Genomic DNA, 15,006 nt, shown 5'->3' with positions numbered 1-15,006 from the left:
GCTGATCAGACAGCAAGCAGAAGACTAAAGGAAGGGTTTCTCCATGTCACAGTTCAGCTCTGTCACTCAGCTACACAGAGTATTAGATCCTAAGAACAGAAATGGATTCAGAAAAGGTTTAGAAAAAGTCTTTGAATACAGTTCAAATAGCAGCTACTACAATAATGATCAAAATGTACAAAAATATACACATATTTCATTGCATATACAAAATCTCAAATACCAGACAGTATCAAAAGATAATAGATTAGACAAGACATTGCGCTAAAGGCACCCATAAGTTTGCCAGAAAGTATCACTTGCTACTGCGTGCCAGTCCTCCTTGCTTTCACAGTCCTGTGCACGCAGAGCATCTACGTCTCATCTGGCATGAAGAGAAACCAGTTCTGAACTACACACACGCATGCTCACGCATGCACACACCAAGCATTATCTGTTTCATACCAGGCCAAAACTCAGAGTTGGGCACATGTGGCCCAGGAAGCTCATACTAAGCCTAGACCAAAGGTTCACATAATTGTAGCTCATTTGTTTCTAGTTTCTCAGGGTTACATACACAAATATCCTGTATTAAAAGTATCAACAGTCTAAAACAGTGCATCCAGTCACTTCGTTTTCACACTCATCCTCTTGGTCTAAGGAGCACACACAAACATCCTTCTACTTCTACAGAAAACTTAAGTCATTCAAGCAAACAAACGAAACCCCAATACAGCAGCTGGAGCTAGTCCATTAGCTTCCATTTGCCAGCTTGCATAGTCTCTTAACCCTTGAATAAGGACCAATAGTGTCATCAAAAACAAAGTCCCACAGAACTCGAATCCAGGACTGGTGATGTGGGAGGTTATCGTAATATTCTGCTGCAATCTTCTTCACCTGGAAGAAGAAGAGAGAGAAGGAGCTGTTTAGCTGCACTGTGGCAGGTGGGTTTCAGTCTTCCTATTCAGATCTGATAGCACAGCCATAACCTGAAGTTACTTGTTACTGTTTGTGAGCTTCTGAAGTTCAGCCAAATGAGATGTACTTAAATACATTCAGATACTTCTCAGCAGATTTCTGATGTAAGTTTTACCTCGCAATGTCAGAATTTGAAAGATGATGGATCTCTGTTTTCAGTCAGAACTATTTTCTCTCATTTGGGAGGTGGAGGGATCTCCACAATGAGATGACTAATCCAGTCTATAAATTGCCAAGACTCCACCACGCTGTATTTAAAGTCCTGTTTGCCACTTGTAATACTAGTCTGCCGAAGGTGCCAGGTAGGAGAGAAATGCTATTTGAGAAAATGCCAGACACAGCCTTGGCTACATGTAATTTTCTTTCCTCCATTCTGCTACCGTGATGCAAATCTGAGAGACAGGTTCCTCCAGCAGGCAGAGGAGATTGCAGGGGCGGTCTGTTCTCCTCAGGCTGGTGTTAAAAATGCTGCAAGACTCATTATTAGATCATGAGTCTAATAAAATTTCACCCCTGTTACAACTCCCAAAGTCTTAAGACTGTTGCCACCAGAGAAGACGTAAGACTGTTGCACATCACTGGGGCTGGTGCTTGTAGTAGGAGCAAGGCCAGAACCGGATGACAAAGAGGTTTCCAACCTGGCAGGTTCAGGGGACTACGAGGATTCCCAGTTTATCAGGAGCCCCTGCTCCAGCTAGATGCTCTGCTTTTTGAACGCATGTACAAAGCAGCAGAGTCTGTTAACACTTGCATATAAATTGCTTGCGCATGGTTTTATTACAGCTCCACCTCCTAGACAAACAAAGCTCTATAGCAGAGTAGCTTGTCTTGCTGGACAGTATGACTTCTCTCTTTAAACACCCTGCAGAATTTTCAAGCCAGCTATGCTAAGCACAGCAAGGACTTCCAGTGAACGTCAAAAGGGTTACACACAAATTGACATCCAGGAGGAGGGTCTCATCAGCATCCGAGGTGTAATGGTGGAATCCTAACACAGCATTTTGACTGTGAAAAGGTAAGAAGTCCAGCAAAAGTTAAATTATAAGCCAGTACCACTCACTATTAATTACCTTGTTAATTCAGCTTGCAAGCAGACGCTTTCCTGTGAGGTAGGCTGGGTAACATACAAGTTCTGTTAAGATATTTCACCTCTGTACTGCAGCCCCTGGGCACTCTGTGCTGGTGGCACAGTAGTGCCGTGTTGGAGGTGGAGTTGTCACTTCAGAGCTGATTATATTCTGCCTTTCACTGAATACCTCCAACTTCCTAATAATTCCCTATATCCTGCTTTCAAGTGTTGGTCTGTACTTCAAATGTGTTTCAGTTTCCAATGGGATTCAGACAATAACAGCATTTCCCCTTAGAGGTATTTGTTAATGACTGGAAGAGTGATTTCCAGGTACTGGGTAAGATCTCTGGAGATGCAGATCTAGTTCCCTGCACTCCTTCTGTAACCACAGTCAGAAATAACTTAATCTGGGTTTTGCATCCTCCCTTTTCCCAGCGGGGTAATTGAAATAGTCAAAGGATGAGAGAGACAACTATTTAGATAACAAGCTTTCCTGACTCCCTTAAATGAAAGCCACTGGTGAGGCCTTATCCAGACACAATGGAGGTCTCAGATCCCAAGCCCCAAAAGCGTCACTCCAGCTCTGACATGGTCATTCCCTAGCACAGGGAATGCACAGACCTTCCCTCCCCACCCCCATCTTAGACGTTCTTTCTGAATTTTGACTTGCAACAGTAATTCAGCCCTCATCTATACTAGCCAAGTTCATATGGCAAGTCTACCATTCCCCTCTTCTCCAGAAGGCCCATGTATTTCTTGCCCAGAGAGACAATGGTCTGAACCAGACGTTTTCTCAGCTGGTTACGTTATTCTGAAGAGCTCTTGATCATGACAGACCTTGACCACTACATGGGCTTTAGAAAGTCTTTCTGTATTGCCCCTTGCACATAGAAGTGGAGGGCTGGAGTATCACAGACACCAATTCATCTCCTAGGAACAGTGTCTCAGGCAGTGGCTGTGCCTTCTGGCACCAAAGGCCATAAAAATTACTCCACGGGTAAAGGTAGGAAAAAATGGCTCAGAGAAGAGGCCAATAAACAGCCTATGTTCAACTCAATAGTTTCCATACTTTCAGTAAACATGAGCAGCAGCATAGTCTGGGCATGGTGCTGAACAGCTCAGGTGGACACAACATGCAACTCTGGAAACTTGCACTTAAATATATTCCATACACCTATTCTGCAGCTTCATTACAGACATAAAAGAGGCACCTAGAATACAAGTATTGTTGGATAATTAAGATGACTAATCAAAATACCCAGCAGCAAATTTTGAAGAAGATCACACACACCGTATTCTGGAAGCAGGCAGCACAGTCACGGCTGCCAAGTGCTCGCCAGCATCAGGTGGTGGTGGAGTTGCCTGTTCGCCAAGCGTATCTGTTTAGCACCTGTCTGCAGAGTATGGTGGCAGCTCATTCTGAATAAGAAGCCCAGTATGGAAACTACAAGAGATGAGCAGAGGCTTGCTCTGGAGTGTGTTACCCTAGAAAAGCTGTGGGACAGTAACTTACACCTGCACAAAGCAGTTCTTTGCTCCTGCTCGGCTCTGTGCCCAGCGGCACCTCGTGCAGGAGCGCAGGCAGCACCTGCACCTCTGGCAAAGTCCCTGTGCTCTGGGCAGGACAACTGTATGAGATGTACAGAAACAATAGAGAGAAGGTAAATTGCAATAAAATATTTGTGACAAGGGAATGAGGAAAAGGCAAAATAATGAATGCAGTTAGAGGGACGACTTCTGAAGTGTCTTCTTATGGAAAAGACTAGGAAGTTTGTTAGGTGCATGTTCCCATTTTGTTATCACATGGCAGGGAAGAATTTTTAAAGCAGTTTCTCTTTTACAATGGATCTATGCAAGTTTCCTGACAAAAGCAGTTCATCTATCATAATTTCTTAGTGTCTCCATATGTAAAACAAAATTATCTTCTCCTTACCAGCCAGAAAATTTGGGGGGTGGGAGGGCAGAAAATAATTGGTTTTTAATGCAGATTCCCTTTTAAATACAACATTAAACTACATCTATTAATTATGTTTGAGGCTGGAGGAATCATCCTCCATGTTGCATTCTGGGTGCAGCACAAAACCTGCCGATGGCAGTTTCCAGGTAGCAAATTTTGCTCCTCTCTGATATGATGGAGGAGTAGCCAGATCATAGATTGTGTCAAAGAAGGAGGCACTGTGACAAAGTGATCCTAGGTCCTGCTCCTGACTTAACCCTCAAGCTCTCCCTATTGTATTGGAGATGGTCTATTTGCTTCAACTCCTCCCTCCCTTCTTCCTTACAGATTTTAGCTGCAAGTTTGTGAATGGAAGTTATCATAGAAGGATAACAAGAAATGGCAAAGTCTGCATGAAGCTTATTAGGCACTTGGCACCTGGTATATTTAGGCTTTTCTTCAAGTAGATCAAGGTGGTAGGTAAGAAATCACATCTTTTAGACTGAAACTTTGCTTCTGGTTTTGTGCTTGTAGAGCACAGGAACCAGACCCCAATCCTACTCCATCGTATCAGATAGGAGCAAAAGTTAAATGCAGCCTAGTATTTCACCATGTCTGTTATAGACCCTTTGTCCTGGGGCGATACAGAAGCTAGAGACCTTTATGACAAGAAGCTGAAAAATGATGCTTAGAATGCCTGAAGGCATATTTCAGAAGTTGCCTCCATAGTCCTTAACGGGGGTGGGGGGGGAACAACTACTCAAGCTAGCCCTCCTGGCCATCACAGGGTTAATGAAATCTGCAATTCAAAACCAACACATCTACCATGTTTTCCAGTGTTGTCTGTCTAATAAATCTGGTTTCATACCATGTCTTTTCCTTTTCCCACAAGTTTAATGAGTAACTAGTTTGCCTCTGGTAATGCTACAGTTTTTACTGCAGCTTGTAGGAAGAGTACTGAATTCCTCATTCTCCTGTCCCCTTTCCAGAAGTACATTAAATCCTTCAGATAATAAAGAATGGATCTTTTTATAATTTGGTAAACAATGCAATATTTTATAGTTATAAGGGTTCATGCAAAGACTGAGTCTATAGGGTTAGTTTTTTTGTTTTAGAGCAGGTCATACAATCATAAAATGATTTGGTTTGGAAGGGACCTTAGAGATCATCTATTTCCACCCCCCCTGCCACCTGGGACACCTCCCACTAGACCAGGTTGCTCAAAGCCTCATCCAGCCTGGCCTTGAACACCTCCAGGGATGGGGCATCCACAGCTTCTCTGGGAAACCTGTGCCAGTGCCCCACCACCCTCACAGTAAAGAATTTCTTCCTAATATCTAATCTAAATCTGCTCTCTTCCAGTTTAAATCCATTACCCCTCGTCCTGTTGCTACATGCCCTTGTAAAATGTCCTTCCCCATCTCTCCTGTAGGCCCCATTCAGGTACTGGAAGGCTGCTATAAGGTCCCCCCAGAGCCTTCTCGTCTCCAGGCTGAACAACCCCAACTCCTTCATCCTGTCCTCATAGGGGAGGTGCTCCAGCCCTCTGATCATCTTTGTGGCCCTCCTCTGGACCTGCTCCAACAGCTCAACGTCCTTCATCCTTGACAATGAGGGACCTCAAGGTCCCTCATTATAATGTTAAATTTCATGGTCTCTTGTGTAATCTCTCATTATACTAGTGGGACAAGTTCTTAGTGCAAACTCATGTCACTCATCTTTAATATCTACAAGCTTACAGCACAGCCTACTTCTTCCTCTTTCAAATCTGTCACAGTCCTAGGGCAAAGGTCTTTCCATTGGCAAATACATTACTCAGAACATTCTGAATGAGACACCTGTAATAAAGGACAAAGCTGAATTTACTATTCTGATAAGCCAGTGGAAGAGCCAGTTGCTTTCCAAGATTCAGATCCAGTTATTCTATGACCATATTTCTCCCCTGCTCTTAATCACGCAGGAGCCAAAAAAAAAAAAATCTTTATTTCACTTTCTACTTGCCAATAATTAAAAATAAAAATAGCTATAATGGGAGGTCAACCATATTACACAATTCAACTATTAGAAGCTCAAGCGCCTAAAAGACTAGATCTGAAAAAAACTGACCTTTGCTGAGTGAAGAATTTGCTGGGAGGTTAAGCAGAGGAGAGCAAGGGGAGGTTTCTACCCCTACCTGTTAGGAAGTTCAAACATTAAACCTACCCAGAGAGGATCTGTCCCCTTATCTCCTTCCACCAAAGAGGCAGAGAATTTGTCTTCTCAGTTTGCAGAAAAGAATAACCAACTTGTTTTAACAGACAAAGAATTTTCTGCACTAACTGTTTTGCCAAAGGATTTTCAAGTCGTAATAGATTTTCACTTGTAATTGATCACTCAAAGTTTTCTGTCAGGCAACAACAATTAACAAGACTGGTATCTCCTCCACCAGCAGGATAAGTCTCTGTTACCCTAGAGCTAGAAACACATGAACACAAGCCCATAAAATTCAGCTAATAACTCCATCCTCTGTACTCAGGAGGGCAGACACTTCCAGCTGCTGCACTGCCTCAGGGAATTAGGCTGAACTATTTGTGATGTGGGTGGGGAAGAGCTTTTCAGGTCTCAATCAGGTCTGGAGCAACAGTCCCAGCAAGTTCAATTAGTCACTCACTTCCCTTGTGTAAGATAGAGACCTAACCTCCTTGTCTTCTTCTATTTACATTTCAGTAATCTAAATATCTAACCCTATCTAACAAGTTTGAACATTTGAAGCTAAAGCTAAGCTCATACACTTTGCAGCTGAGCTATCAGGTGTACCAGCAATGGGAGAGCCTGACAGAAAAACTTCACATGGGAACGTGGGCTGCTTTACCGGTTGCTCAGACCCCCACCAGAAATGGCCAGCTTTGCTAGGACAGACCTCCAGCAGTGCAGTGAAGGAGGGGTGTTAACACAGAACCCAGGCTATATAGGGGCTCCCCATGCTCTTCTCCACCAGAAGAAAATCCCCTCTTGTTCTGAATCTCCTCTCAGTCAGTGTTCCTGGGATGGAGAACATGAACCTGCAAAGCACGGTTGCCTGGATATGCCATCATCATAGTTGTACATTGTGCAGCAGTGGGGAGGCTGCAGCTCCAGAACCTCAGCCTCCTCAGCCCTGCCTCCACCTCGTGAGGATGTTACAGTGGCAGCCCCCAACTTTGCATCAGACCAGAGACAGATGTTTCCTTCCTACTATGCCAGAGGATTTGGATGCCAGAGCAGTACTTTGAAGTCACGTAGCTCTAACACTGCTCAGGAACCCTTGTATTAAAACCCAGAAGAGCAGCTACACACCTGGAGGGAGACTGAAAACCACTCCTAGACACCTGGGCTTTGCAAATGTGATTCCCACAACTGGTAGAACGTGAACAAAAAGGGGCTTGACTTTCAAAAGAGGAAAGCCACAGGACTTTCCCCATGACAGACCAGGCATCCTCAGTTTCTGTGGGTGGGGCAGCAGAGGTGAAATAAGCCATGCAGAGTGCAGCTTTATTGTCTAGTGCTATTTGTGTCAGGCTGGAACATGCCCTGATACTTAACGTCATCTCAAAACTAGAAAGACTTTTATTTGATGTTAATCAAGCAATATAGTTAGCGGACTGATCATTAGACAAGTTTCAGGTAGCAATTGCCACCTGCCTCACTTTAGACGAGCCTTTAAATTTCAAAGAGACAAAACCTGGTGGCTGTGGAAGGAAGGAAGTGGAGAAATTTAGAGTATTGTTGGAGGATTTTAATCATGCAAAAATCATTCCTTAAGACCTCTGAGGCTCAGATGTTCTTGTTTCCATCAAATAAACTACATATTACAGCGGTTTGGCAGCCATTTCTCTCAATCTCCTGCTTAAAAAGAAAGAATTAGAAACAAATCCAAAAGCTTTCTTCCCTCCCCCTTCTTTTTTTAAATTGATCCATTGCTATGATTCAGAGTCATTTCTTTGAGACAGTTTAGCAGCTTTTATAAAAAATCCAATTCACTCATGTTTATGACGTACTTACCATTGGCAAACGGCATCCGGGAATGCTGGGGAAATCATGATGCTCCATGTGGTAACCTACATTAAAGGTGAGCCAATTCAGAGGTCCGTAATAAGAGTATGTCTCATACCCTTTTAAGAACATGTAGTGTTCTGCTATGAAGTGCCCAGAAATGGGATGTAAGCCCATGCAAAGAATTGTACCTGCTATTAAGTAAATAATAGGTTTGAGCCCCCAAAGGTAGTAAATTATCAGGTCTACAAAAAGCTGGACAAGAGCGTTAAAAATTTCCATCTGTGTAATTGCTTTGGGGTTCACATACAGTGGTCTCAGACTGTAGAACAGAGGTTGAAGGAAAAGCCAAAGCAGTTTCCGAAGCGGCGTACAGAAGAACCAGCCTTCAAAGTCTGTGGGAATGTCCACATCCAGGCTGTCCCCACCCAGGTACCGATGATGGTCAATGTGGTATTTCTTGAAGGAGGCAGAATAAGGGATGCCAACTGGCAAGTTGGCAAAGATTGCAAACCATCGGTTCCACCTGGCCTGCTTGTTCCCAAAGGCGACGTTATGTGAAATATCATGGATGGCTAGGGTCAGCGAATGGTTGATGCAACCCCCAAAGGCGTAAGCCCAGAAGAAAATCCACTTCCAAGATAAGTCTTTCACCAGGTAGCATGCTAGAAACTGGGTGAAAACCATTCCAGATACAATCCACTTTAAATGTGGATCTGGTCCCATCAGGGTCTTGATCTCTGGATACTTTGCTAAAGGGAAAAATGCAGAGAAAACTTCATTAGATCACAGTTAGGTAAATATAATCACCACTGGCACTCTATTTTTATCAATGTATGTTTGAGGGCCTGGTTTGATAAAGTGGCAATTCCAGAGCAGGGTTGCCACTACAGAGAAAGCTTCACTAATGTATGTGTTCCATTCCCACTGCTAGCATCGTGTCTAATTGTGATTGATATTGAGATATATTTATATACACACACATATATATACACACACGTAAATAAAAAAAAAAATTATCCTGATGGTCAATATATGGTATCATGTGCCTTCAGAGGGATGAGTATTAGTGTGACAAAATCCACCAGATTCAAGCTGCAATAAGCACCTTCTGTCAAGATCTTTTTCTCTTTTTATTTTGCCCAATCCAGTTGCTATTTTCCACAAAAGGGATACAACTGCCTTCTTTGTAGCACTTTGCATACTGTTGCTTCAGACAGACTAGCAGGGGAAGAGGGCTGAGCAACAGGCTCGCCAGGTTTTGCTCTATGGTTAGATGACAAATGCAGCATTGAAAAAACATTCCTAAGTATTGGAGTGTTCACCAGCGCTTACAACACGTACAACTCTTTGCACATGGTAACATCACAACAAAGTCAGTATTATTGTCAGGAATTTGTAAGACATAAATTTTTCATTAGCCTGTTCCCAAGTCAGATACCAGAAACAGGCATGAAATTCCCATAAATAACCACACAACAGCTTCATGCAGCCTCACACATCCTGCAATACAGCATCACAGAGACATGGGCTAGGCTCGCCAGGTCTGACCCGTGTCAGGACAGGACCAGCTTACTGATCTTTGGTTCTACCGGGCATTCATTTGTCCTTTTAAAAAAAATAAAATACACAGAAGTACAGCTTAGCTTCTAGGTGCTGTTCATTGCTTCAGGTATCTTCTTTACAAACCCACACTTCTCACTTCCAGTATTAACTTACACATGATTTTTTTCCACTGTTTTATAGCCTTTACCCACCCACTGGCCTCCCTCCTTTTGCTCATACTCTGCATTTCTCAATAATTACAACTTACACAGGTAAGACTGTAGGACAAATTACTCATTCCGAACCCTAAGGTTACATGGTGTGGCCCTGTAAGTTTGATAGGCCCTTTTTATGAACAGAAAAGTAAATGTCATCTGACTGTCACTGTACGATACCAATGCAATAAAAGCCGATTATAATGATTTGCATGTATGCAGCTGTGTATACTATACACAACTACAGGAGACAACACATAACTGCATGTGACCTTGCAAGCAGTGGCAGGTACTGAGTGCAAGACGCAGAGGTTTCTATAGAAGGGAACCCTGAAAAGTCTGCAGAAGTTCAGAGACCTGAAGCACTACTTAAGGAAGCAGGTTGATGCAGTCATGCTCTGCAACCACTCAAACAACTTTTGAGCCTGTTGGCCAACTTCAGCCCAGCTTAACAGAGGTTAGAGCCAATCAAGATTAGACAAGCTCTGTGGAAGATGATGAGAAAAGGGACATTCACAATTCTTCCCCTTGTGAGGGCAAGGGGAGAAAAATCACCATGAGGAGTATTCAGGCAGGGGAGGGATTTTCCAAGTATAGGAAAGCTCTACTAAAAGTTCACATCTTTCTAAAGTCAGACACACTTTTTCTTATATGCTCTGGAAAGCCCAGGATTTTTGCTTTTTGCTGTTTCATTTTTCTCCTTGGTTTTGCAGGTTTTTAAAATTAGTTTTCATGTTAGAAATGCTAACATGCTAGAAATGGTTCTCTGGTACGTAGATGGGTTCCAAACTTTTACACAGAGGGCTGGGATATCCACTCTAAAAAATAACAATATAATGACCTGGTCAGAATATGTTACAGATGTAATTTTACATAGCTTAATGTCCTGATGAGGAGCATCTGTCCAAAACCCAGAAAACCCGTTAATAAACCAAGCCATCCCAAACTTTCAGTCATGCAGTTGGTAGAGATAAGTTACTACATTCACCAGAAGAGATTAAGAGATGTAAAACAACTAAATCTGTTCCTCATCCAGGTCAAATTCAGGCTACTTTGACCAAAAAAAAAGTTTTAATGGGATGGGAAAATGACTAAGCGCTGCTTTATATTGTAGTTTGAGAATCTATTTATATTGTCAGTTTAGACTTATTTCTTTTTGTTGCAGCTAACAAGTATTGCAGATCACATTTAAGACATTCCAGAGCAGTTACTGCCAATGGGCAGCAATAGCATCTGCAAGCAGCACTGCAGGTTGCACTTATCGCAGGTGACAGCTATTAAGTAACTTGCTAGGGTTTAATATTAAATGCAACACATGATTAACTCCTCTCCAACAGTAAATTTTTGCATACTAGTTAAACCACAATACTGTGTCTGTTTATCATTAATACTGATAAACCCTTCCTGTTTCCACAGCATAGAGAAACCTCGGGGCAGCTGACAGGTGGGGCTGGCAGGCTCCCTGGGGGCTAAAAGCCTTTCCGTTCAGGAGCACGGCACATGCAAGATGTTGAATGCTGACCCTTCCAAAACTTGAGGCCAAGCACTCTTCAGTGAGACACATTTAATCTCAGATAAAGTGATCCCGATGACTGCAGTTTATATATAATGGGCTGACACAAAGATGTATCTCATTTTTCCCTGGTGTTCATGCCTTGTGGTTAGCTGAAGGGATCCTAGTGACAGAAGGTAGAGCACTTACAGTTCAAAAAACCTGGACAACCCTGTAAGGCTGCTGTGACAAGTGTCTGCAGGGGATCGGCTGGGCTGTGCAAACCAGGGCTCTGCAAACCAGCTGTCAGGCATCTGCACGTCCCAAAGGCGACAGAGAATTAGACACGGGGTTACTGCACATTGCTGAACCAGGAGCCATAAAGGACAATGAGACCTGTGACAGCTACACCATAAAGACCACCTTCATTTCCTAAACACTGCACTTGGAGGAGTAAACAGACACCTACTCTCCACTCTTGAGACTGCTAGAGTTTCACACTAAGAGGCATCTGAGCAGAGATTTTCATCATGCTGCTCTTTGCTGAATCACTTCCATTTTAGTCTTCCTGAGCACTTTTCCATTATAAAAATGACCAGCTTCTATACAGACAGAGTCCATTGCTTCCCAACAAGCACTGGGTCAGGACTGATACATGACAATGGCCATAAAATGTAATCTATAGTGAGCTCCTCATCCACAATCATGGCACGGAAAAGGCACAGGAATAGGAGAAAAAAACCCCAACTGGACAAAAAAAAAAAAAAAACAAACAAAAAACAGAAAGTTACGTGACCACACAGGACCAGGATTTGCCCTTTCGAGTACAATAGGACCAGGACAGCTCCAACTGCTCTGACCTCTCCACAGCACATTCTCCAGCCTCCAGCTCATTGGGAAAGTCTGTTAGCTCAGGCTGGCAGACTGCTTACCCACACGTGCTGCTTCCAGCTTGCCTATCATACTGCCATTCAGAGGGTGGGGATACTGGTGTAGATATACAGCAGTGCAGACGCACAACTTTTCTGTCCCAACACACCACAAAAGCAGTGCAAGCACTTTACTACTAGTAGTACCCACTTTAGTGGGTAGATGTAGTTAGTAATTTTGCCCAAACAGCTCCACAGTCTCTACAGCGTAACCTCAGAGCAGTTGAAGTCTGCACCACAATGATGATAGATAGCATTTCCCACTTGTACAGCAATATGGATGCAAGAAAAGCCATCGACAAAGAACAAACGATGCAGGTATATTTTCAGAAGCGTTCATGATTCTGAAACAACCCATTTACTGAGTTAACATTTCACAGAAATCACTCCAGTGTTGTGTGTAAGCATCAGTCATCTCTCTAGAGTCATGCCTCGCTCTGAGACACTACTGACAAATTACTCTCACTACACATTCTTTTCCTTGATGCTCCCCTCTGGAGATCCAGGAGCACCCACCACAGCCCTACAGTGATGCTCAGTGAGGGTTGGAGTAATTGTTCCTGGAGAAGCTGTCAGTCACTAGGTCCTGGTGTTTCTCCTCCTCAGGAGAGCGCAAATATCTTGTTCTGAACTCTCACTCATCCTCTGTTTCCACTGACAACGCTCCTGAGATGACTCAGGAGAGACCTAGTTAGACCTCAGTGATGGCACCAGACACAACTTCTCATTGATGTGCCACCACATACTTAGCGCTTGCACATTTTGGCATACATGTGATTTGGATATGGGGCAGAGCAGGAGCTGTCCACAAGCACAGAGGTGGTTGAGCTTTAAAAGAGCAGCAGCCCTACCCACATCCGTAAGAAGCTAGCAGTAGAAAGAGAAGAAATTTAATTTCTTCAGCTTCCTTTATTTTGACCGCAAGTGCAGCATACAGGTATAGTCAAACTGGAGATACTACTCAGGGTAAGACTTTCAGAACGCCTGTTAAAAAGAGGAAGAAAAAAAAAAGTCTCTGTGATGCTGCTGTCCTGGACTATGTTCGATCAACTATGAATCCCTGCCAGAACAAATAAGAGACACCAGGCACAGGATGTTAGCTTTACTACCTCATGCCCTATGCTGGAGCTGGTATTTGTAACAAAAAAATAAACAAAACAAAAGAAGTCAGTTTGACAACATGACAGTGTTTTGCTTTTTAGCAGTTCAGCTCATAAATGTGCTCATAATCAGCACATTACATTTGAGTTGTATTCAATTCAAACAGTATACAAGCCAGGACAGAGGTAGGACACACAGAGGAGGGCACACATGACAAAAGCTTCTGCTTCTGCACAGGCTCCTGCCCCCTCCAGTACAAAAACTAATAACAAACCTGTTTGGCCCAACTAATTACACTGAAATTTATATATCCACTGTGCAAGGACAAGAGTCTTAATCTTGTATTTGCCACCCACAAGCTCCTCAACTGCTTTGTGCCAGCTGGTCCAAGGGAGCTGGGCCACCCAGAAGCACCCACCAGAGGCAGAGCATCGCAGTGGTGCCACACTGCTGGTGTCAACAGAGATGGATGGTGGCACCACATCACTATGACAGCAGCTATGACCTGTTTGTTTACACTTGTTTGTTAGCTGGTTCAGAGTAAAGGGATATAGCAATGTTAGGAAGAGGGCTTCCAACTCCCTCTGAAACAAAAACCTGCAACACGGAGTAAGCTGAAGCCTTCAGTTGCACTTAATGCATTTTCAGCAGAAGACCGCAAGTGCCTAGAACAGTGACTTCCTGCTCATGTGATCTACTTTGCAGGCGATTCCCACAGGGAACTGGCATGAGCACTGACATAGCCGCTATTCTGAATGCGCTCATCAGAGAACATGCGCATCAGTGGCAGCAGCGTACCCACGTACTGTAGCATAAAGGGGAAAACAGACTCAGTTTCTTTGCCAGAAGGATATGTAACTCAGAGCTTTGATTTAAACTAAGGAGATACGCATCATTCACATTTCAGTAGGTACAATTTATAAGAATTTTCATAAATGTGAGGTTTAAATAGACAACAGCAGAGTCACCTGTAAGAAATAGCAGACCAGTCTCTAAACGAGTGAGCAGAGCTGGAAACTATTATACTCAAATTGGCTAAATGTTAAAATAAAATGGATTTTGCCTTTTTTGTTTTGTTCTACATCCCCTCCCATAGGCTAACATAGCTCAGCCTTTCACAGGATAAAGCACATACAAAACACTTGCATCATCTTTACTCCAAAATAACCTGCCAAAGAGCCAACTATATAATTATTATTCTTGGATGTTAGATCATATTCAGATGCTCCTAGCCTACCCTGAGCAACACTGACTCAGCCTTCATCCTCAGCAGCAAACAAGAGCTTCCCTAAGGATCCTGTGAGGTAAGACATTTTCTGACCAACCTAATTTTATAAAGTTTGATCCAACCTATAGCACAAAAAAGATCTAATTCTTTCCATGCCACAACATATTGCTCATTTCTTGCATTTGGAAAACTGTTTGCAGGTGAAATGACCATTCATCACGTGCTTATGGTGCTGCCAGCATCCAAGCAATGATTTTTTCATCTTCTCTCAAGACCAAAAACCCCCCAACACTTCCCACTGTGCAAGACCATAGTTCTACAAGTGTTTTTAATACAACAGACCCTCACTGCCACTAAAAAGAAGTTGAAATCTTACTTTTAATAGAAGTAGATTTCTCCTCTGTATTATACCCAGTCACTCACTCCTCCTCTAATAGCATTCATGTAACTATAAAGCAAGCAAGGCTAAGCAGATGCAGATGAAAAAAAAAAAAAAAAAACAAACTTTCTTTTTTCCGGCCGG

At 43.0% G+C, this 15,006-nt stretch overlaps 1 protein-coding gene across 1 annotated transcript; it reads right to left on the bottom strand.

Annotated features, from left to right (window-relative positions):
* Positions 1–732: 732 nt before the first annotated feature.
* Positions 733–9,503, bottom strand: DEGS2 (delta(4)-desaturase, sphingolipid 2). Its single transcript, XM_010072475.1, has 3 exons — positions 9,446–9,503; positions 7,983–8,725; positions 733–876 (listed from the first exon to the last, which is right to left on the bottom strand). Exons 1-3 carry the CDS (start codon positions 9,459–9,461, stop codon positions 733–735), a joined length of 903 nt encoding a protein of 300 aa, XP_010070777.1. The 5' UTR covers positions 9,462–9,503.
* Positions 9,504–15,006: the final 5,503 nt, after the last annotated feature.

Source organism: Pterocles gutturalis, unplaced genomic scaffold (genome assembly GCF_000699245.1).
Source record: "Pterocles gutturalis isolate BGI_N339 unplaced genomic scaffold, ASM69924v1 scaffold11372, whole genome shotgun sequence".
Taxonomy (NCBI): Eukaryota; Metazoa; Chordata; class Aves; order Pterocliformes; family Pteroclidae; genus Pterocles; species Pterocles gutturalis.
Note: the sequence above shows the minus strand (reverse complement) of the source record. Positions and strands in the feature narration are given on the sequence as shown.